Source organism: Cotesia typhae, unplaced genomic scaffold (genome assembly GCF_013202065.1).
Source record: "Cotesia typhae breed Kobodo isofemale line unplaced genomic scaffold, CoteBio_Ctyphae contig_48, whole genome shotgun sequence".
Classification (NCBI taxonomy): Eukaryota; Metazoa; Arthropoda; class Insecta; order Hymenoptera; family Braconidae; genus Cotesia; species Cotesia typhae.
This window is the reverse complement of record NW_027423756.1, coordinates 12,810,042-12,835,065: the sequence shown is the minus strand read 5'-3', so window position 1 is coordinate 12,835,065 and position 25,024 is coordinate 12,810,042. Positions and strand designations below refer to the sequence as shown.

General features: G+C 27.7%; 4 protein-coding genes and 1 long non-coding RNA gene across 6 annotated transcripts; 3 read left to right on the top strand and 2 right to left on the bottom strand.

Annotated features, from left to right (window-relative positions):
* Positions 1-2,434: 2,434 nt before the first annotated feature.
* Positions 2,435-3,422, top strand: LOC141530210 (uncharacterized). The gene is made up of 3 exons (XR_012479722.1): positions 2,435-2,730; positions 2,813-3,140; positions 3,221-3,422. It is a non-coding gene; the product is annotated as an uncharacterized LOC141530210 (long non-coding RNA).
* Positions 3,423-3,441: 19 nt separating this feature from the next.
* On the bottom strand, positions 3,442-5,857 carry LOC141530208 (TD and POZ domain-containing protein 1-like). 2 transcript variants are annotated; one of them, XM_074247199.1, is made up of 2 exons: positions 5,645-5,857; positions 3,442-4,557 (listed from the first exon to the last, which is right to left on the bottom strand). In XM_074247199.1, the coding sequence occupies exon 2, from the start codon at positions 4,357-4,359 to the stop codon at positions 3,442-3,444; it is 918 nt and encodes a 305-aa protein (XP_074103300.1). In that variant the 5' UTR covers positions 4,360-4,557; positions 5,645-5,857. The 2 variants fall into 2 exon arrangements, with proteins under 2 accessions (XP_074103300.1, XP_074103299.1); XM_074247198.1 differs by having other exon boundaries at positions 3,442-4,546.
* A 1,082-nt stretch (positions 5,858-6,939) lies between these two features.
* Positions 6,940-9,271, top strand: LOC141529611 (uncharacterized). Its single transcript, XM_074246242.1, has 2 exons — positions 6,940-8,081; positions 8,281-9,271. The coding sequence occupies exons 1-2, from the start codon at positions 7,380-7,382 to the stop codon at positions 9,037-9,039; spliced, it is 1,461 nt and encodes a 486-aa protein (XP_074102343.1). The 5' UTR covers positions 6,940-7,379; the 3' UTR covers positions 9,040-9,271.
* Positions 9,272-10,749: 1,478 nt separating this feature from the next.
* On the top strand, positions 10,750-12,530 carry Vps28 (vacuolar protein sorting 28). Its single transcript, XM_074246246.1, has 3 exons — positions 10,750-10,907; positions 11,090-11,315; positions 11,994-12,530. The coding sequence occupies exons 2-3, from the start codon at positions 11,097-11,099 to the stop codon at positions 12,411-12,413; spliced, it is 639 nt and encodes a 212-aa protein (XP_074102347.1). The 5' UTR covers positions 10,750-10,907; positions 11,090-11,096; the 3' UTR covers positions 12,414-12,530.
* A 9,889-nt stretch (positions 12,531-22,419) lies between these two features.
* LOC141529612 (odorant receptor 13a-like) lies at positions 22,420-23,860 on the bottom strand. Its single transcript, XM_074246243.1, has 4 exons — positions 22,997-23,860; positions 22,826-22,933; positions 22,616-22,762; positions 22,420-22,524 (listed from the first exon to the last, which is right to left on the bottom strand). Exons 1-4 carry the CDS (start codon positions 23,858-23,860, stop codon positions 22,465-22,467), a joined length of 1,179 nt encoding a protein of 392 aa, XP_074102344.1. The 3' UTR covers positions 22,420-22,464.
* Between the last annotated feature and the right edge of the window lie 1,164 nt (positions 23,861-25,024).

The following is a 25,024-nucleotide window of genomic DNA, read 5'->3' as shown; positions in this document are numbered from 1 at the left end:
TAGGATTAATTATAGTCATAATATCTGATAAATAATTCTAATTACTCAATGTCTCTTGAGTAATTTCTTTAAAATTTTAATCATTTACTTTGATTTATTTCTCTGCAATTTATTTATTTATTTTTTTTTTTTTATAATATAATTACTGTCATGTAATTGATTTTAAAGCGCTTAAAATTAAATTCTAAATAGAGATAATAATACAAATGATTTTTTATGCGGGAGCATTTTTATCGGTCAGTATCTTTGAAATAATTTTCCGGGTTAATTTAATTTTTCTTTGTGATCAGAAATGATTTTATTGTTGGTTGATTAAATTATTTAAGAAGATTTAAGGTTTGTATTCAATAATTACTATGACTAATTTTCAATTTTAACGCCCTATTCTCGGGGATTAATGATGTTAAATGAGGTTTTAATTATTTTAAATAAAATTTTTTGACGATTGTTGTTGAAAAATTACTCTATTTAAATGTAATAAAAATTAATTAAATAGAAAAAAAATTTATAATATATTAAAATTATTAATTTTAAAGATAAAGACTTAATTTTTAGGCTTGTATTTTTTTTTTAGTATTTTTGCATTTTTTTAAATTTTAAAGAAGAAATTTTATGATTTTTTTTTAAGAAAAAAAATAAAATTTTTTCTGTAAGGTAAATTTAATAAATTTGTGTTACTGACAATTTAAAATATTTATTTATATGTGCGCTTGTACTTGATGTAAATCCTAAGTAGGAAAAATAACAATCAAAAATAATGGATCCACAATGTTGATTCTACAGCAATAAAAGTAACTTTAGATTGTTATTACAAGGCCCTTACGTCCATTTTCGTATCTCGGTCACGTGTACGTCTTTTTATTAACGATCTTGTTGCAATTGCCATTGTGACGTCACAGAGAATAATTTTGTAATAAAATTTTTCGTAACTTAAAATCTATATTAAAAATTGTTCGGCTAAAAATAATAAAAATCTTACTTTTCAAGCTTGCTGATCAAAATTCCATCTCTTGACAAATATATATTCACGTCACCTCACAAAAATACAATAATTATTTTTGCTTTCACTGAAATTATTTACTTTATACTCTCATATACTTTATCCTGGCAATTTCTTAATATAAACAATATTGATTGAATATATTTATGGTAATTACGTTAACAAAGTGTAATTATTTTGAATGAGCGCGAATATTAGCCGAGGTAAAGCGGCACTCGGAAGTTCGGTCGTAGTCACGGGCACTCTTCAACGAATCAATCGAATCACTGCAACCTCCGACATCCGGCTTCAGTGCGCGGGTTAATTCATCATTTCTTTTATTAATTCCCAGTATATTAATAATAAATAAAATTAAATAAAATTATAAATAAATATTCACATTGCCTTAAATTAATTCCAAAAATAATAATAATAATAATAATAATAATAATAAGGAATTAACAAGCAAAGAAGAAATAAAAATAAAAATAAATTAAATATTTATCAGCCGATTCACGGATACCGATCAAAATAATTTTTTTTAATAAAAATCGACCCGAAAAAAAGAAGAAATGTTTTCACTGAGGAAGAATATTGAAGTTGTAAAAAATAAAAATGCAATAACTATGAGCTATATAGTATGTAGGTGTAACAAGTGGTACCCATGGCAATACAAACTGAAACTGAAACTGAATATAAAACAACGTGTTGGGGCCTACGATCTCCTGTACTGTCCTCACATCTATCATTACATTTTAAGGTCTCCCTTCTCCATTCTTCTCTCACTCCCTCATCACTCTCTATTTCATTTTTTTCCGTCTCTTATCTCTTCGCGTCCCTCATTGTCCCTTATATGTACTACACGATGTACCTATCTATACTTTACTAGTACAGATATGAGATGTAGGCACCACTCTCATCACAGTCACTAGACTATTAATAAGGGGTTCTTCAATACTCAACGACGTAACTTGTGTCGTGTATACGTCATACAATCTTTGCTGATTTATTTCTACACTGTTTATTATTATCATTTGCGTATTTACCTCCAAAATATATTTAATAAAACCCTGATAGCTTGTTTACTTGACTTTAAGGGCTTTCTAGGGGTTAATCATTCCTAATTTGCGTTTATAAAATTTTTGGGCTAATTTTGATTCAATTTTTTTTGATTCAATTTATTTAAAAATTAAAAAAATGTAAACTAAATATTTTTGAAACTCAATAAAGTTATAATTAGATAATGTAAATGTTTATTCAATTTTTCAAGTCTTTATTAATATATTTTTCTGTCTCTATGAGAAAATTAATATCAATTTTTATGAACAAATAAATTATAAATTAAATAGTACGAAAAATAATATGTACTATTGAATGATTAATATACAAGTGTTTTTCTATTACGAAAGTCAATAGATAAATGGTTAAATTTATTTACTAAAACTGTACTTAGATAATTATATCTAATCATTCACTTATCGATCACGTAGACAATTTTTAACAAAATTCGTATAAATACCAGGTACACTTTTAATTTTTCGTCAGTCTATTCTTTACCAAGTGCACGAATTTCCTCCAGAAATTCGTAATAAAAAACAATGAATTTCAAAATTGTGTGTTGTATTGTTTTGTTGTCGATTTTAAGTTTTGTCATCAGTTCAAACGGAGTTAGAAGGTATTACATGTTTTTCGACGAGGGTGCAATGTTTGCTCGAGGTTTTGGAAAGAGATCTACTGATGATATTTATGAGGTGAGTTAATTTCCGCTGGAAAAAAATTTTTTTGCTGTCTTTAAAAGAAATTCGAAATATTTAATAAAATTAATTTTTTCAGGACTCTGAATTAATTTTTTCATAGAAGACAACACAAATGGTTAAATAATAAGTTATATTCATACAAATCCTGAACAAAGTCATGTAAAGAAATTTTGTACAATTTAATTAATTTTTTATATTTTTTTAATTTAAAAAAAAATAAAAATTTTCTTTTTTTGTCAATTTTGAGTGCAAACTTTTTTTTTGATAAGAAAAATTTTTAAAAATCTTAAAATTGTCAGTTACTGTGTTTTAAAATTGGGCAGCCGATCAGTTTAAAAAGAGATCATGTTTTTTATAAGGATCCAGGATATTATGATAAATAATCTACTGATTATATTGATGAGGTAAAGAGTTTTAATTTTTATTTATTAATACGAAACATTAGAAATTTTATCAAAAAATAATTTATTTTATTTTGTTTTAGAATGATCCTCCAGACATACCAATTAATTTCAGTCACAAATTATACAATTATAAATTTAAAAATCTAATAGTAATAATAAATGCCAAAGTAATAATAAAAATACAAAAATAAAAGTAGAGTAAAAAATGATTGTTAAAATTTATAAATTGAAAACGTTTAAAAAAATATAAACACAAATAGATTATATCGATTATAAAAATAATTGTCAACAATTTTTTAATTTAAAAGCATTTAGAAAACATCAATCTTCTATTATTAATAATAAATGTCATAGCGCGCTGTTTCAATATAACAGAATTGTATTTTCTCGCAAGCTCTAGAAGTATCAGTACATTATCAACAGTTATTTTATTGCTCAATATAACTCCACAAACATCCTTTAATTTAATGATTATACAATCACCAGCAGCTTGAAATAACTGCAAAGCAATATTATAATCATCGTGAGCTTTTTCCAGCTTACCATAGTACAAAAAGGTCATCATTTCATTAACAACGTCTATTTCATAGCCACCCTCGAGATAAATAAAACGATCTTCAGGATTTTCACTCGAATCCAAGGCCAAAATTTTTTCCGCAAAAAACGGACTCTGGGAAGCCAATACAATTTTATGAGCTTGAATTTCAATATCTTTTACGCAACAAATAATGTCAGAGAACAAAAGATTGCCCCAAAACTTCCGCATATCTTCGAATAAGTTCGGCGATAACAATTCGTCTTTGAATCCGTACCAAATTACTGAACAGAGGATTTTTATCCGATATATATGGCTGTCTGGAGCTGTCAAGTTACACACATTCCAATTATTTTTTTGGCAATCGTCAGTTCCGAAAGGGATTTGAATTTTGTCAAATTCAACGATATCCGTCCACTCAGCGACGTCCTTGATTATCGGCGGCATATCCGCGACTCTTAATTCGATAATCGCTATTGCCGATTTTGTGAAAGTTTTCATAATTTTTACTTTCAAAAAAGTACTGGGAGAATTTATTTCAGCAGAAATGCAGAAATTTAATCCAGGCGACGATTTTATTTCAAATAAATTCGAGCTCAGTTGTTTCTTTTCTGAGCTTATCATCAAATTCCATTCGTAGACATTCTCATTAGTCATTTTAATTACTTTTTTTTTCGAATCCATTTTTAGTTATTTGGAATTAATTATTAAACTTCGCTGCGATTTTTTACCTGCTAATTAAAATATTATTAATTAATAAATTCATTGATCTATATTTTTATAATTTAGGTCAATATTTATTTGTTCCTCTTCAATTAAAACTGCTGATTTTTTGTGTCTATCTCGTCATAAAAAGGTCCGAAAGTCAGATCTGAAAAACGACTTTAAATTAAATTAAAAATTTTGCTCAAAATTTTTTTAAATTAAAAATTAAAATTGATTTTAATGCAAAAGTCATTTTGTAAAAAAAATTGATTCAAACTTAATTAAAAATATTTTTTACACTACTATTGATATGAATTATCTTAATGATAAATTTATTTCCGCTATGGTTTATTTATTAAATTATCTTTTTATTTAAAAGACCACTGTGTTACACAAACTGACAGCTTATCATTGAAAATAATTATTTTGTAGTACGATATTGAACGTCATATTATTGATACCTTCTTTTTAAAAATATAAATGCTTTATCTATGGATCGATCTGATAAAATTGAAAAAAATTGCTTGCCAATGTCAGCTTATTATTTTTATTAGAAATAATAATGATTGAAATTTAGATTTTTTAATTATAATTTAGAATTTTTGAAGTAATTTTAAAAATATATTTTAGAAGAATTTAGGTGCTAATTATTTTTGAGAAATAATAAAAAGTACTCAAGTTTCAATGACTAATAAGGTTTATATTTATTAATATTGTGTAATACGATATATATTATGAATTTTTCGATAAAAAAAATAAATTAAAAAGCATTCGGCTGCCAAATTTTAAAACACAGTAACTGCAAAATTTTTGTACCTGATTTTTTTTAGTATTATTGCATTTTTTATAACTTTTAGACCTTAATTTTAAGGATTTTTTCATAAAAATATTTATTGTTGAATATTTTCTATTTATAAATCAAATTTTTTATTAATTTGGCGCGCTAATTTTTTTTTAATAAAAAAAATTTTTAAGAATCTTAAAATTGTCAGTCACTGTGTTTTGAAATTGAGCAGCCGCATTAGGAATAACAAAATTTAAATATTTTTTAATACTTTTAAAATTCTTCTCTTGTAAATAATAAAAATTATCCATAATTTTGAATTTTTTTTTTATCAAAATTTACTTGTCAATTTTATTATTCCAAGCGGAAAACTTCAGCAATAAAATAATAATTCACAATAATTTATTTTTATCTTAATTATTAAAATAAAAACTTTGTAAAAAATTGATTTTTAATTAACAATTTAATTAATCAACTCACATGTGATCGGAGATTATTTTTTTTGTGACTAGTTTTAATTACTGTAAATTAAACACTGAATTTATATTTTTTAGTAAAATAATTATTTATTAAACTATTTAAAAATTACTCAATTTTTAAGATAAACTCACGTTAGTTTTGTTTTAAATCACGATTTGTGAGTTAGAACTTATTTAGAAGAAAGCGCGACGAGGAATGGCGAGTCGGCGAGATTTGAATTACGTTTCAGTTCTTTGCAGATATCAGAAGAAGGAATGGAGAGAGAAATTTATTTTTTTATTTATTTATTTAAAAGTACAAACGCCAATCGACAATACACAGCAAATTAACATATAAAATTACGGGCAGACACTTGATAATTTTTTTATTTTTCTTGAAAATTGAACTAGGCATAGAAAATTATTTATAAAAATATCATTTATAATTTTTCAGAGTTTCTAAAGATGAAATTTTTAAATAAAATTTTCTTGCTATTTAATCCTTTATTTTTTTTTTCAAAAATATTTTAATTAAAATTCAAAACGCAAGTTTTTAAAAAAAATTTTCATTTAATTTAATTTTCATTGCATTGAATAACAATGTTGCAAATTGTCATTATGTTTGTAGCATTGCTAATTTGTTTTTTTAAATATATACTGAGCGTGTTATTCTTTAGGTCGCGGAGAGCGGAGTGTTAAATATTAAATGCATAATGTATATGGGGTTCTTGGAATGAAGTCGTAAAACGTGACGGACGAATGATAAAAATTAACTTCAGTATAAGAAGTCTTTTGTGACCATAAATAGAAAAAAATTAACCGGCATCAATATTGACTTTTATTTTTAAAAAGTCACACAAGTATTTTCGCTTTGAGAATTTTTATAGTCATAAATTATGATTAAATTTTAAACAAGTTAACAAAGTATGTGAGGCATTCCACGCTCTGTTTTATTGAGATGTTATTTTTTTCAGATTTTATTTTTTACTGTCTTAAAAAAAAAAAAAAAAAAAAAAAAAAAAATTGTTCAAGGTTTTTTTCATCGTATTTTTTTAGACTTTAAAAGAAAAAATTTTAATTTTGCTTCCCTTCAGCGCGTTTATTTTTATTAAAATTAATAAAAAAAAATTGCTCTAAAATTTTATGAGAATTAATTTAGCAGCTATTTATTAATTTTTAGCTACTAAAAAAATGCTTCTAAAAATTTTCACTTGTAATTTTTATTAATTTTCACGTGTGGAGTTTTTTTATAATAATTGCATTACTATAAAATTTATAAATAATTTTTAATGTCTGACAACTTTAGTGTAATAATTCTTTCCATAAAATTAATTAAAAAAAATTTTTAAATTTAAAAACTCGCGCAATTATTGCGCCAAAATGACGATTCAAAATGGCGGCAATTTTAGTCTGGAAATAAATCCCACAGTGTCTCTGTGGTCAGTATTTACATTTTTATACTGTTTACAGTTTCATAAAAGTATAAATTTGTGAATAAAATGTAAAAAATGCAATATTTAACAATGTAATATTTTTAAAATGAACTTTTAATTAGTTTTTAACAAAAGACGACGTTTGTGTGTTAAAAAAATTAATGTTTTCATACATAACCTGTCTGTCAAGTTTTAACACCAAATTACATTTAATTTAGCAGTCAGCTGATGGGTTTTAAATTTTATTAAATAAAAAAAATTTTAAATTATTAAATATTTGAGAAATTAATTTCAATTTACAAAAATTAATAATTAAAACAAAAAATGGACCCGGAACTCCAAAAAATGTATCAACTTCAGCCACTGACAGCTTCTTTATCAGACTTACAAGGAAAGTGCGGTTTCCAGCAGGCATCTCCGAGGAAAAAGCACCCCAGAATAGCAGAAATAAACTCCGGTGACAGGCCAGGTATTTCTGCATTAAACAATCCCGACAAACGTCGACGGGAAGAGCTTAGAATAAAATCCCGGGTGATTTTTGACAGAACAAAGTATATAGAGCAGTGGCTCCAAGCTCACAAAAGTCTCCAAAAAAATAATTTAACCACTTCAAACTGCTCCTCGCCATCCTCGGTGTCTTCGTCAATTGTCTACGAGTCGCCGCCTCAATTAATAAAAAGTTTCAAGAAGAACCAGCGGTCGCCGCTGAAAGACTGCAATCAGCTGAAACGATTCAAGTCCAATGACAGCGAGAAACTTAACGCTCAAATTAGATTGAATTATTCACCAGTGAAGAATAAAGCCAAAGAAAACCAGGTGAATAATACATCATCTCCGTGGAAATTCTCCAAGCACAAAAAGAATATTGTTGATCAATATGAAGAAAATTTAAACATTGAATCTTGTTTGTCGCCGATTTCTCTCAACTCAGCTGATGACAGTCCTTTGGAGATAATGGAACTTAATTCTCCAGCTCCTTCATCAGTATTTCTGGAGTCTGTCCACAGTGACTGCAATTCTCCGCAGGTATGCTGTCACTTGACAATTTTTTAATTTTATTTAACAAAAAGATTTGTTTCAAAAAATTGCATTTTTAATTTTTTTAAATTTCTAGATGTCAATTTTTTTTTTCTTATTTTTTTTTTTTTTTGCCATAATTTATTTGTTATAAAATTATTAAAATTATCAAATATCTTAATTTTCTACATTAATTTTCATGCCACAGGTTGAAGAAATCCAGTTGCTTTCCTCGCCTAGAATTACTCAAGAGTGCATCAATATTGATGAGTCTGACACCAGCGTGGTTTGCGACGAGATCTTGCCAAATTTAGACCTGACCATTCTCAGCGAGAGCAATAAAACAATCAGCGATCTAGTTGGGGATTTTGACGGATCTCTGGTTGATATTGATGAAATCCAATCAGAGCACTCTTACTCTCGCAGGTCGCTTAATCACACCATTGACTCTGAAGAAACTTATTTTTCAGAAGTTGAAAATGCTGATCGCACAGTTGTTGCGAATAATATTGATTGCGATGATAAATCTGAAGATGAACGGTACAAAAAAGTTTTAATTGATGATGAAGATGACAGTGAGGTCAGTCACGTTTCTGAAAATGAGCTGGTGATCAGCGAAGTTACTTCTCAGTCAGTTACCAATGTTGACAGCTCGAAAGAAGTGCTCAGTATTCAGGAGGAGACTAGTCACTTGCAGGAGAGGGAAATTGTTGAAAATGAACTCCGTATTGAAAAAATAAGCCACGTTTCTTCTCAGAAAATCTCTCAGGATTATCTTACACCTCCTCCGGAGGTACAAGCCAACTTTACAGACCTGGATAATATTATTAACATCAGTGACTCACCACCTTCCAGACAATCCTCGCGGATAGAACGGGATACTTTTATCAGAGCTGTTGTTAAGAAAAAGAAGAAGAAGAAACCTAAAAGTATTTTTTTTTTTTTTTTTATATTTAAAAAAAATTGATAGTCAGCTAACTTTAGTGTTGCTTTGAAAAATATTAAATATTTTTTTTTGCAGAGGATCGCTGGTTGAAAGATTACAAACTCTTGTTTCAAGGAAAGTATCTTCAATACGAATTTGGCGGCACCAGATGTCTCAAGATCATTTGAAGACCAACTCGCCATGTGTAATTGTTCAGATAACTAAATGCACCTGGCGGTACAGCAGGTACATTCTCGATGGAAAGATTATTAAGGATGATAATGATTTAATTGGTAGGTCTGTTAGAGAAAATTCTTTATTAGATAAAAGTGTGACTATTGATGGCAGTAATAAAAATTTGTTAAGCTCGATTAAACTGTTGCTAGTTCCAGAGATAGTTGGTAAAATTAATTTTGAGAGTAAAAATATTATTAAAGTATACCCACCGTGGGATATTATTGACCAAAATGAGGTTTTTCTAAATATTTTTTATTTTATTGTCACTGTCGACTCTAATGTAATTTATCATGAAAATTTAGAGAGTAAAATGAAACTTGTAAAAGAATATAAGTGTCCATGTTTAACGGAGAAGAAACTATCTGAAAGTTGTGAAGATAAATTTAAAAACTGTAAAATTAATTTTATGCAATATTTATTCCAAAATTAATTATTTTAAGCTGTTAATTTTATAAATTTAAGATATTTTTATATTGTTAATTATATAAAACTAAAATGCTATTATATTTCACTTTTAATTTGTTATTTTTTTTTAATATTGTTTGACATTAATTACAGAATTTTAGTAAAATGTTAGTTTTATAAGAAATTATCATGATAATTATTTTAATTAAATTTAGTCAGTAAAAAAATGTAAATATTTAAAAATAAGTTTGTAAAATTCATTGAAATGTATTTATTAATTCAAAAGTATTAAAATTTATTTATAATTATTATAATTTTCTATTATTTACACCCAATTTATTTATTTTTCTTACATTAAAATTTTATTTTCAAAAAATTAGCGCCAGAAATTTAAAAAAAGTTTCTGCGCATGCGCGAAAGTTATAGTTTCTCATTGGTCATTGCGAATTACTTGAGTTGGATGCTGACTTCAGATCAGTTGCGAGTGATAGTAAAGTTAAAACTTAACAAAACTTGTGAATTATTAAACAGTGTTAGTTTTTAATTATATTTCAGTGAATAAATAAGATAAATATATTTCAAAATAAATAAGATAAATAGTGTCAAATATTGAGTTTTAGTAGTGAAAAATAATTTAATAAGACAAAATGGTGTCCATAAAATTTTTCTTTTGTTTTCCGACTTTAACAATTAAATTTGACAAGTATTTTTGGCACTAAAATTAATTTAGTAGATATTTGATCATTTTAAAAATTTTTTGGTAAATAAATTATATATAAAAAAAAAATTAGTAACAAATTGACATGTAGCGATTTTAATAAATGAAAAATGCAATTTTTTTTAATTAATTTTTCGGTGCAAATTTGCTTATCAAATAAAATTAAAAATTTATGAAGTGTCAGTGAACTTGAATATCATATTTTTGGCAGAGGTAAGTTAAAAAAATTTTTATTTATTTATTTATTTATGTAATTATTGTTTTATAAAAATTTATTTTACATTTTTGCGACAAATATAATTTTCATTTGAATTAATGTCGGTCAAAGCGAGCGCATTTGCGCATCAGTCAGTAAAGCAAATTTTCGTGATTCCAACCAAACACATACATATGACATGACTCATATGTGTCTAAATCAGCTGACAGCTGACACAAGTGAACTACGTTCTAAACCTACAAAACAAAATCAATTGTTTAGTTTTAATAAGTTAAAAACTACAGAAGATATTTTTTATTAATTTTAAAAACTGTAATTGCTTTTAAAAAACAAGTAAGTAACAAAAAATATGTTGTATTATTTTTCTGTACTGGGTAATTATCATAACCTTTATTTTTTATTTTAATTATATTTTTTTTTTAAGTTCTTTAATAATAATTAGCTCTACTGTAATTTTAATTTTAAAATAAAAAATTTTTATTTATGAATTGATTGATCAACTTGCCATTTTTCAGAAACAGAATGTCGATAGCACAAGATCGTCCAGAACTTAACGAAGAAGTTAAATTATACAAAAATGCTAGAGAAAGAGAAAAGTATGACAATCAAGCTGACTTGTATGCAGTTGTCAACACTTTACAGAACTTGGAAAAAGCTTACATTCGTGATTGTGTCACTCCCAAAGAATATACGGCAGCTTGCAGTAAACTGCTGGTGCAATATCGAGCTGCTTTTAAACAGGTACAGGAATTAATTAATAAAGTAGAAGGCATTAGTTTGATAGTTTAGAAAATATTCTGAAAGTAGGAGACACTTGGGAATTTTTTTTTAATTAAAATACATTAAAAAAAAAATCAAGCATAGAAAATTTGAAAAACTATTAGTACAATTTTTTTTTTTTGGATGATTTATTTTTTTAATAACAATAAAAAATAATCATATAGATAACTTTATTTAAAAATTAAATAACATATTTAAAAATTAAATGACATTAATTAAAAAATTAATTAGAATTTAATTGAAGAAAAGATAGCAGAAAAAGTATATAATTTATGTGTAAATGAGTAATTATCTTTTAATATTTGACATAAATGCACTGAATGTGCCACCGTAAAATTCCACTTCACCATTAAAATTGTTCACGAGGTTTAAAAAGATTTTTAAATTTAATAAAAAAATTTTTTTAGTTATATTTTAGCTACTAAATTAGATACTTATATGTTCAGTTGAATTAGGAGCTTTAGGTATCTTACGACAGAGCTCAAGTTATTAATTTTGTAAACAAAAACTAGATCTCCTAAAATTAACAATCACGTAGCATATTATTAGTTTTAATTAATAAAATTAATTAATTACACTATCCAAATTTATTTAGTACAAAAAAACAATATTAACTATCTTCTAACTATTAATTTACAGGTGCAAAGTGATCAGTTTCCAACAATAGATGTCTTCGCGAAAATATATCGTCTTGATTGCCCGGCAGCACTTGAAAGAATAAAAGAAGACAGACCGATTACAATAAAAGACGACAAGGGAAACACATCAAAGTGTATCGCTGATATTGTTTCTCTATTTATAACTCTGATGGACAAATTGCGCTTGGATATCAAAGCTATGGATGAACTCCATCCTGAGCTGCGTGATCTTGTCGATACGATGAATCGCTTGAGCATTTTACCGAGTGATTTTGACGGAAGGCAGAGAGTCGCCGATTGGTTACAGACCTTGAACAATATGTCTGCTTCCGATGAATTGTCAGAGTCGCAAGTGCGACAATTAATTTTTGATCTTGAAACTTCGTATAATGCATTCACTAAAGTCTTACATAATTCTTAAGAATGTAAAAAAATTATTTTTTGTATTTTAAAATTATATTTTTAACTGATACTCAAAAATTTTCTGTAATTACCAGTTACAATTTAAGATATTGAAATACAGTGAATAGAATCAGTAGTTATGTCTTATTTTTATATAATTTTTAAGAGTACTTTGCTTTAAACTTGATAAAAAAATTTTTTATTTACAAATAAATCTTGAAAAGAAACTTTCTTATAAATTCTTGACATCCAGTATTATTAAAAAATATTAATGGACGCTAAAAGTTACATTAGATCGCTCTAGATAAAAAACTTATATCTGTCAACTTTTAAATTTCCCAATTAATAGTTAAATATGATCGTACTTGTTATAAAACTTTATTAAAAAATTGTTTCAATTTAAAAGTGTTTTAATATTTAAATTAATGTATGTGAAATATTGATTGTATTAATAACAAGTCAGTATATATCTTATGAACTAAAAAAGTTTTAATGCTTATTAATGTTACATAACTTTCTGCTTAAAAAAAATAATTTTTTTTTTAATTATGACAATCGCAATAATTTTATTTAACAAGTTCTATAATTAAAAAGTTGGAAAGATCGACTCAGTAAAATTTTTTTTAGATTTAACTTTATGATTTTCAGCACCTAAGTGTGTTTTTTATAAATATATAAAACAAAATTTTATTTAATATGACTAATTAAATTATTTTCACTAAAAAAAAAAATTGTCAAATTGACATTTTTAAAGATATAAACTCATCTCGATGTTATACTCATCAAGAGCTCTCATTTGAGTACCCACATGCATTTTCATATATTTTTCATATTTTAATATATAAAATATATGAAAAATTGATGTGGGTACTCAAATGAAAGGTCTTGATGAGTGTAACATCGGGATGAGCTTATATATTTAAAAATGTCAATAGTTTACGAGACACTAGGTCATTTTGCTTATTCTCTTAATAATATAAATTATTTTCTGTCTAACGTTTGACACTTTTATTAGAGTTTTTAATTGAGTTAGCGAAAATGAAAAATAAAAAAAAATGAAAAGAAAACTAGTTTAGAGTTTGAGTGGGGAGGTGGGGTAATATATATATATTGGGTGATTTTACAGTAGCGATTAAAAGTTTGACAGTATCGTTAAGGTAGTGGCTCAGGTGGTGCCTGAATTGGATATACATTGGAGCACTTTAGAAGCTATAGAAGCTAATAGACCCGTGTAGGAGTTTATCGTATATCTGAAAACAGGAGATGTGTAGCAGGCTCCTCTCGCCGGTTAATTTGCGTCAGAAGTGCAGGAGGGGCTGGAGCAAGCCTTTGATGTTCCACGAGACGGACTTTTAGAGTCGTATTTACGTGGCGGATGCCCGGTATGCAAATTGTGCGGAGGGTTAGAGGTAAAGTGAACCAGTGAACGAAGTCCTGGCATTCGTTTCCGGTACCATTACCCACCGTCTAATACGAGCCACGAAATACAATAACGGCTTGGAACTATTGACCAAACTAAACTAAATTAAAGCCAACTAAACCAACAACAACCAACTTCTCTCCTCTGGCTCCAGCTAGACAACTTACACACAACAGACTCTTAGAATTGCTGACGACGGTTTTGTTGTAGCTTAAGGATTTGCATCGCACAAGAGTGTCAACCTTTTGCCTTTGATATGCACGATACTTATATTTAATGCATGTATTTACTTTTTAATTTTTTATTTCAATTAAAAACACTCTTACAATTGATACAAATATTTACATATTAGCTTAATTATTTATTTTTATTTTTTAAAATTGATAAATATTAAAAATTTATTTTGTACGCTGAGAGAAAAAATTTATTTAAAAAAAAAAATAAGCAATATTGTGATGAAAAATTAAATTGTGAAAGAAATTTTTATTTCGTTAACTAAAAAATAAAATTGTTAAAAATTTCCACAAATTAATTTTTGTCATAAAAATGTCAATTTTTTTTCTCAGTGTGTTAAAAAAACTTTTAAAAAAATGAAGACAGATATAGATATAATAAATTTAAATATTTCCTTCAAAAAACATCTTATATGGGTTTACATCTCAACGATAAGAGTCGAGCTTTAAAGATATCAAAGCAGTCTTTTGAGGCTTAGCCGGGTCAAGAGCTTTAAAAAATGCTCCAGTATTTAGGTTGTGCTGTTCATTATACAGCTAAAACTTGAACTATCGGAATACATTTTCATAACTGGGGTTAATTTTTTTTCTGACAAACTAGTAATTTTTTTTATTTAATAATATTCAATGTAATTGAATCCAATATTCAATAAATTCATCCAATTTCTGAGGTTTTCAAGTTCTTCTCTTTGAAAATTCAGCCGCTGATAATACATCATATAGATGATACTAATTGCAAAGTTTCAAGCCCCACAATATAAATTCTCGATTTTAACTTATAGTTTCATTAAAAATTAAATTTATCTTCTCGAAAAGTACTTCCCTTCATACCCGAGTGTTAAATAATACTCCCACATATTGCATTGAAGAAGTTTATTTCCCTCGTGCGTCAGTACATAGTTATCTCGCGGAAGTTTATATAATAGAATAAGGCAGATAAGTGAATGGGTAATGCAAAGTGCAGATGGAGACAAACTTTTCATTACGCTAAATACATAGATACATAAAACATACAGACGTCAGGATGTAGACATATACATGTCTATATTAAACGAAAGAAAACTTATACGTCCCAAAAGACGTTACGCAAAATCCAGGGCTTGAGCCACCAGTCTATTTTCCAGCGATTTATTTATCGCCGGATATAGTCTCTCGCCTTGGGCAGTAATACTTTAGAGAAGAGAAAAGATTGAAAGTCCCAGGTGATTCGTAACCAGTAGCGACAGCGTTGGGAATTTAACGTATACTTTTTATTTGTTGAAACGAGGACACCGCCAGCAAATAATTTTTTTTTTTTTTTCACCCATTTATTAATTTTTTTCTAGCGAAAGTTTAATTTTCAAATTTTTTTTTCTTTCCGCATGAAATGTACAAAGAGATGTTTTAATATGCTTCGATAAATTTATAGAAAGGACACTAAAGTGGTTGGATAATAATCTTAAAAGTGGGAATCAAGCCAGGTTCACATTTGTTGGCGTTGGACACGATTTTTGGATGGTCCGCTCTCAAGACGTATTACCGAGAACACGCTGGAGATATCTGAAATTGATCCGGCAAGTCGAATAAAACTAGTACCATGCGGAAAATATAAAAGTGAAATATCGCTTTATATCTTCGATAGCTTTGCGGTATCCCTCAAGACCCAGAATCTCATATTTTTCTTTTTATTATTTCGCTTTTTTCTTTATTATTTATTTTTTTATCTTCCTTCCGCGTTTTCATCTGAGATTTCTTGTTTTATTGTAACATTTAATCTTTTTTTTGCAAATTGTTCGGTATCAGCTTAATTTATTGATTAGATTGAAAATAATTAATTTTCTATTTAGAAAAATTAAGACAATTTTTGGAGGGAAAATTAAATGAATAAAAACTTAGAAAAAAAATAAAATAAAATATGTAAAGTAAAAACAAAAATATAAACACAAATCGTGTGGACATAAAAATGATAATATACGTAATATAATAAAGCAATTTCTAGCAAAATTGAAATAATAACCAGAGTTGAAAGTGATGAAAAAATGAGATCTCTGGTGTCGGCACAATAACGACGTGACCTTTAGTGAATATAGAATGCACCAAGTGTAATTCCCCTGTGTATGTCGCGTCGTCGCTTGAAGCTGGACAGTCTCTTTTCACCACTACTCATCCCTTTCATTTCTTTTTACCCTATTTTTTTCTTTTATTTTTTATTTAAACCTTTTTTATCTCACTACACTTCCTCTTTACATCACTTATCTTTTTTTATTTATTTATCATTATTTTTTTTCAATTCGCGTAGCTTAAAAAGCATATCGCAGCGTGTAGACGTGAGATGCCTTGGGAAAATGTTCGATACCCCGTGAAAAAGACAGACTGATAATAGCCCCCACATGTATATAAAAGAACGAGCCAATTTTCAGGACAGTCATTGGCATCGACAAAGCGCGTTATTGACGACCAAAAAAATTCGCATTCGTGCCAAGAATCTATCCAACATAATTTACACTTTACTAAAGCTTTTTTTCGACATTACATTAGGAAAAAAAATTTTTTTCTCTTCATTCATTCCTTTTTTCTTATCAATCCATTTATACTCTTTTGTAGATTGTTATCGCCCATGTCGATAGGATTTATTGCTATATTATCATTTTTTTTTTTTTTTTTTTTTTTTCATTTAATAGTTTAAGAATAAACAGGATTGCACAAAGGCTTTATTACTCCAGCAGAGTGATTGTGATACCGATCAATGAACCATAGGTTCCAGCGGTTAATTTCGATTCTCGATTTTACCCCTGGGAGCTCATTCAGAGTCGCGGGTTAGCTGAAATAGCCGCGGGCGCTAGTTGGTGCTCACACTCCGCCGGACAAAACCGAATATGTTTCCCTGGAGAAAACAAACTGATGCTACAGTAGCGTTCTATAAATGCCATACATTACTGCTGATGCCTATTCATCCTGGTAATTCATGCTTTGACCGTCTGATTCTTACATTAACACCATTTTTCAGTCACTAATTGATGGTTCATTCGAATCATTGTTCAGTTCCGAGTGAATAAATGGTTTTACTGATGAATGATTGTTAAAAAAACATTTAAACTTTTTAAATTAAATCCAATTTAATAAAATCATGCAGAATAAATTGGTTTGTCGTGATATTTTTTTCAACTATTGGTCGCTTTTTTCGCTAATTGAAATTATTCAATTAAAGGCAAAACTATTATCGATAAAACGAGACAAAAATAACTCTACTTGAACTATTTATTCGGTTATAATTGAAAGATAGTATTCAATTTATTTGATTGACTTTCGATAAAAGGTAATAAAAAATGATTGACTTTCGATGAAAGGTAATAAAAATTTCTACTAATTATTGGAGAGAGGAAGTGAAAAGTTTTTTGTAACTTCACACAAATTTTATCGTGTAAAAATGTCTGAGGATTATTTTAACTTAAAAAACTTTAGAGGGGTAATTTTTCAATTGAATGATCCGTGGATTGTAAATTTGACAGATAAATTTTTTATCTTCAACTTTTTTTTTTATATATATTTCATTTCATTATTTTTATTTATCGAAATATATAATCCAAAACATTGGTTGTGTCTCGAAGCAACATTTGTCAGTGATTTGACGAATTTACGAGCCTGATTTTTCTTTACTTTTATCTTGTTTTTATTTCTTTTTCACTCTTACCTTCCTTCATACTTTCCGAAGCTATTTGTACTCGTCTCAGTACCTAAATAAATCAGTTCCGTATCCTTGAAATTTAATACACCAGCTAAATCTCCGGTAAAAATTCAGGATAAATTTTTTTTACTAGAAAAAAAAAACAATAAAAAAAAAGTCTAACAATTCTTTTTTACTCTCGAGTACAAAAATGTGTTTTAAAATATTTTCTTACTCAAATGAAATAAAAAAAAAAAAAAAAATAATCCCTGCAGGGATCGAAGGTACGGTTCGTTTATTATCAAAAGTTTTGAGTTATCAAAAGCTCTTTTGTAAATATATATTTATTTATGTTATTTATAAAAATGATATAAACGAAATAAAATATTAGTTTTGTAATTAAATTATTATTTTCGACTTTGATGTACAATAATAATAATAATTAAAAGAAAAGAAACATTATAGAGTTTTTGATATTAAAAACAGTGACGAGAAGGCTGTGATAAAAAATGAAATGAGCGGTAATGAGAAACGAAACGTGTATAACAACCGAGGGTTCTGTTCTTTGGACAATCAAAGTTGCGTTGGATATTCCTGCGCGTGTCCAACATCATATCAAGTTGCACAAAACTCGTTAAAATTCCGCCGGTCTGTCTGTTTTTGCATCCGCACAATACGGAAATGATACGCTGTTGTGGCATTAGAGGGATGAGAAGATAAAAAATAAAATAATAAAAGCCTAGATAAAAATAAAAGCAAAAAAAAAAAATTGAAAATAGTAGTTGTCTGTAGCTGACTTTCTCATCTCATTTCTCTTCAACGTTTTTCTTTTAAATTTCCCCAAGCTTTTTCTCCCGTTATAATTTTTTCCTATTTTACTATTTTTAATTGTGGATTACGCTGTCTCCGCTCCTCAGACACTCAACTCTCATTACTAATAGGTCAGAAATCATTTCCGGTTCTGCAATTCCCTCCTATTTTATTTCCTCTCTTCTCTTTACTTCGTTCACTTCTCGTTCGTGTATTTTCATTATTTTAAGCTCTCAAGTAGTCATTATAAAAACAGTTCAAATGAATTTTTTTTTAAAATAATACATTTTACTTATTAAACCAAACAAATAACTTTTTTTCAAATAATATTACTGAGCAAAAGGCTTTTATTTTTATGCTTTTATTAATTTCAATTCAAATTAAACAAATGAATATTTTTATTTATTTTATTTACCGAAAACAATTGTTTCAATGTTACTTTTTATTTTTGTCCGCAGGCATTTCAATATTATTAAATTATTTAATAATTTTTTTTTTTTTTAATTTAAATAAAAAATAATTCTTTATTAAAAGGTAGAAAAAAAAATTAATAAAAAATAATTCGTACGTACTTTTGCAATTAAAAATTTCGGAAACGTGTAATAATTAGTTCCTTTAATAAGTTTCTTTATAAAATATTTAAATTTACAATAGAATGTATATCAAAAAAAAAAAAATAGAGAGCATTAAAAAGAATAAAATAAATATACATTAAACGTGAATTAAAATTCCCTTTGGAGCTTTCATATAATTCGTTGAATATAAACATGGACCCCTAAAGTTTGTTCAATGGTTATAACCCACGTAATCGAAATATCATAAAAGCTCTTGATTCAACTGCACCCCATAAAAGCGTCAAAACTTATCCATCGTTATTTTCGAGCTTTATATATTTATATAAAAGCGAACATACTATTTAAATAATAAACAGATACTCGCTTATATATATATATATATATATATATATATATATATATATATATATATATATATTTTTTTTTTTTTTTTTAATGATTAATAAGTCTATTGTTGTAAATTACAATAATTAATACTGTATTTTTTGTCAATTAAATGAATTACAATAGAGAGAGAGAAAGAGAGAGAGAGAGAGAGAGAGAGAGAGAATTTAAGCATGAGATTGTGGGATCACACATTTACGATACGATTGCCCAATAATTACCAGACCACGGTATAATTGCATCTCACCACCTATCCGCGCGTATTGTGTGGGTACTGATCGAAATTCAATTATACATATTGGACATACCAATCATGGATAACGTTTTTTATTGAATTCTAAATGCTGGTAACATTTCACGTTTTATAACCACTTGGAGCTGATAAAATCCAAAAAAATAAATTGAAAAAAAAAAAAGAGATGAGTCCAGCCAGATTTTAAACACTTTAATAAATTATTTCGACTAACTTGCATTTTTTTAAATCGATTATCAGCTTTTTTTACCAACTCACACTGAATTCCAGCATTTCACCGCTCTAGATAAATAATAAATATTTAACTCAAAAATAAAAAGTATCAATTTGAAGATTAAATGATAAGAATGCTCCTATTTCTTCTTTTCAATAAAAAAGTAATAACTTACGAGAGTAAAAAATTATTAAAATCATTTTTTAACTACTACTTTATACTTTATAACAATCTCTTGACTTTTAAGTAGGGATTGAAAAGTTTTAAGTAACTTAATCCATCTTTCAATTTCCATCATTATCAGTTTTTAAAGAAAAAAATCGAATAATTAATTTCCAAGAATTTTTAAATTAATTTTGACTTTTTTTTACAATAATATTTTGAATTAAAAAAATTATTATTCACATGTGTGAATGATGAAAAGTTAAATTCAAACAATGCGCTAGGATTTAGGGTAAGGCTTCACGCTTTATAGATCATTTTTCATGGGTTTATTTATGTTTATGGTAAAACCACACACCCTCATTTTAGTGTTTGAAGTGCTTTTCAAAGCGCTAAAAAATTTTACACACCGAGTATGAATTTTAGATCCCTCTAAACTTGATATCAAAATCATTTAAATATTTTTAAAAGTTTTATCATTCTTATATTAAGTATCACAGTTTATTTTTTTACCTCAAAAAATTAAAACTCGACTCAATCACAAGCTAAACTTCTAGTTAGATAAAAGTATGCATGGGAAAAATTGCATCTAAGTCAAGGCAAGAGTAATTGTTATTCGCCGGAGAGGGAAAAATGATGAGAATTTTAATTAATTTAGACTAGCGTTCAAGATAAGATTTAGGACACGGGATATTTGATAAAGTAGATATAAAAAAACGGAATTTCATGTTTTTCTTCTTTTTATATTGATTAATTATTCTAAAAGCTTAAATTTATCAATTAAAGTGAGTGTATGAGTTCGATGAAACGTAGACTGATTCTAATGAAGATTGAATATCGATCGAAAATAATAAAGTCACTTGTACCGAATAACCATAATATGATCAACGTAATAGCAGTGGATACTTAGCCAGAATTAAGAGGATGTTTGTCATTGGTAGGTGAAAATACTATATCCCAATATTCTTGACATATATATCTATATAATTTCCAAAGAAGGTGATTTAAGTCTCATTTCAAAGTTTCAGTGGTTAGCTCCTTATTGCAAGAAACTTTAGGGAAAACCAAAGTCAAAGTGACATTCTCCTTTGTTTAAGATCCCATACAGTATATCTATACATATATTATATAACGTATTTATTATGAGACAAAGTTATTCACACATCTTGATTTAATGCTAAAAGGAGTTAATTAATTAATTCTTTAATAAATTTCAATTTATTTTTGAGCTTTAATTAATTTTTTTATCAAGTGGTTGAAAAAATTTTTTTGATTATTTTTGGGATTTATTCTATGAAAATTTTTCTGTTATTGATCGTCACAAAAGTACTACGCATTAGTACGTCAGTTTCAATGTGACTGTCAAGGTGAACAATCAGGCTTATTGCTAGTTTACAACAGATTATTGAAGGGTTGAAAGTAGTGATCAGATTGAAGACAATTGTGCTTTTTTATTTTCAGGTTTAATTGAATTACTTCGACCACAGGAATAATTACGGGTATGAAAATAATATAATGGATCTCCATTATATTAATTTGACGTTTAAATGAAAATTATCTTGGAGTTATCACTAATTGAGTAAGTTTTTTTACTATCAATTTTATTTTTATAATAATTTATTGTTTAGTTTTATTAATTTAAATTTCAAAAGTAAAAAAAACAACAGTTAAAATATAATTACTTCAAAGACACGGCAGTGCGCGTACCAAGTTCAGGTTGAACACACCTGTAACGTACAAAGATGGCAGCACTAGCAGATTAGCTGGCTTTACCGACAATAGAAGGTTAAAAGTATCGACTATGAAATTTGTTTATCGGAAAATAATTCTAAAAGTGTGTAAATTTTCTATTTAAAACAAACTCATTAGTTTTGTACACCCTGTTTGCTGACAATGCTATTGCAACAGCATTTATTATATATTTTTTGTAAATGATGATGGTACTTTAGTGGTAATTTGTATCGATTGAGGTGTTTACATACTATTTTTCGCCTGACTCAGTATTTCACGTAATTTTACAAAATGAACTCAAAGGATTTAAAAATAAATGAGTTAATTAAATTGATTTAATATTAGTATTTATTATCTACTCACCACAATAAATATTATTATCAAGTGCATGACCATGCATGATTGTTGAAGAATTATCAGTTATTGTGATTGTCTCGATACAAATTTAATCGCATCATAGGTATTAATCGTAAATAAAGTAAATAATACATGTAATACCTAATACTCGATTGTGAAAATCTATTATAATTATAGTGATTAGAAATTTTGATTGTTTTCATACATTATGTTCAAAACACAACCAAGTGAGAGTTGATTTCTTAAATTTGCTATTTTCATTGAAGTGGTCGATTTTTAAATCAATACTTAATCCTTATCATCAAGTGTTTGGAGAAGAAAGAAGTAAGATACTGCTGTGTTCAAAAACTGTTTAAAAATTACAATATATTAGATGTAAAAATTTTATAGCAGATCAAAAAACCTTTAAATTTATTCAAACTTATTTTCTGACACTTACCGTGATGAAAATCTTCACAGAAACAACTGAGAAATTACAAGCGGTTAAAGATAAAGGCCTTTGGGTTAGGAGCATCACAATAGAAGTCATTAGTCGTTTTTTTCCGTACCAATTTGCAGCATAAACTGCATCTCTGTAAACTTCGCTCTATCATAAATAAAAACTTCCTTAGTTTCCAAAATATTTAATTTTGCAGGCTTAAAAATTTACCTCTTCGATTAAACATGACCCACTCCAAGCATAAATGAAGGTTTGTCCCAATTTCAAACCTACGTATGCAACCAATAATGACCCTTGAACAATAGTTACACTTTTCATCTGCAATTACACATTAAATATTCAAAATATCAAATTAAAAATTATTATTAATTAAGGTCATACCTTTGAAATTTGAAAAAGAACTGTGCAAAGAACAATAGCGTTAGTAGTTACACTGAAGAGTATTATAGGGCCCCAAATTTTTTCCAAAATGTCTCTGCATCTCATCAATCTTTCGTACTGAACAACGCATTTTTCTATGACTTTATTATAGTTATCATTATTTTCATCATCATTTTTGATGTGCGTAATATCGTAAGAAATTTCACGAAATTGGGCAATCATTTGAAAGACATAAAACGGAAACAATATGTCAACACTAGTAGACACGAAAAACATCGCCAAGCCCGAGCAAGTTTCAAAAACGAAATGAAGTTGGTAAACAATTTCATTGGACGTTATTTTCCACGGATAGTTGCATGGATATATAAGCGGGTACTTGGCTACTTCTATGTGATGAACAGAAGCTTTTATGACGAAGCTCAAAGGAAGAAGAATGTAAGACCCCAAGCAAGTGGCAACACAAATAGTCAATGACCATGATACAAGCTTAAACATGTCAACGTCCTTCAAAACGATGTTCGACAGCTTTGAGTCCTTCAGCAATTTCCCAAAGTACGGATGAAGATGTCGGTGCAATTCCGTCAATTCTTTGTGGTTTATTTTCATGCTCGCGATCTTCAGAATGGTGGTCACGAAGCTGGTGGAGATGCTCAGACCTTTTGAAACGAGACCGATGTTTGGAAATTTTTCGCGGACCCACGAAAATATCAAGAGCGATATTATTAAATGGATTGTCATCGGTATATACGGCACAAGAAGATATAAAATACTTGGACTTTCATACGGCCAAACGCCTACTACTGTTCCGAGTCTCTTTGTCAACTTATACAGCGATCTATAGTCAGACATTTTACTTTTAGCCATTTTTAAAGACAATAAAAGTCGAGTGCGTTTCTATTTTAAGGTTTACAGTTACAGTGAAGAAAGTTTTTTCTACGTAATGTAAAACGTAAAAAGTTTATAAAATTCATAAATTATTGACCATTCGATGCGTATAAACTTTAAACAGTTTTAAAGTTACTATAAACATTATGGCTTATGGCTCATCATTACATGGCTTATCATAATAGTCATGTATCGATCCAAAATTTTTTACAATGCAACTGAGAATTAGTCTAAATCCAACCATCGTTTCTGACAGATCTCCTTCCAACAGCCTACAGCTATGTTTACTTTGAAAGTTGAATTACGTTTACGGAAAAATTATTGGTTTATTAAACTGAAGAAAAATAGTTCTGATATTTTTTACGTAAGTTTTTATTTAATGGATAAAAAAAGTGATTAGATGAGCAGAAAAAAAAATTATTAGTATGTTATTAATGATTACCATTAAGTGGGATCTAGTTATTGTAGTACATGGTGTGAAATATTTATTCTTATAGGATATATTACGATCGGTCAATAATTGCATTGCCATAAATTACATTTACACGTTATCTGATTCTGATTAACACATTTGCGCAATAAAGTGTCACTATCGTCGTTAAAATCTTGGTGTGAATGCTAAAGCAGTGAGCAGTGTCGCGTAATTGTTCACTGATTTGAAATGTAGAGAATGTGAATTTATAATCGACAAATATATACCGCGAAATTAGAGATAAATTTACAATATAATGAATTGGGCGGCATTTTCAGTCGTAGAGAGAAAAAATGCCATTCGGCCTCACCCGAAATAGAAGGTAGATTTCTCTTGATATGAGATTCTCTTTGTTTCTGTTATTTAATTTGTAAATGATAGATTTTAAATCTGCTGAAACTTTTGAATCGATCAACCGATTATCACGCAGTTGACAACAATCAATATAGTTTTTTTAATTCTATGATGGATTTCAAACCTTGAATTAATCATTAGGGGCAAAATAGGCCATTTTAAATCGTTGAAAATCAAAATTTGTATTTCCGGATTTTTCAGTGGCCATAACTCCAAAAATAATTGTTTTAAATGCAATTCTGACCACTTTAAATTGTTCCTCAGGAAATTTTCTACAAAAAAAATTGTGTTTTATAAGTTTAAAAAATTTTTTTTTA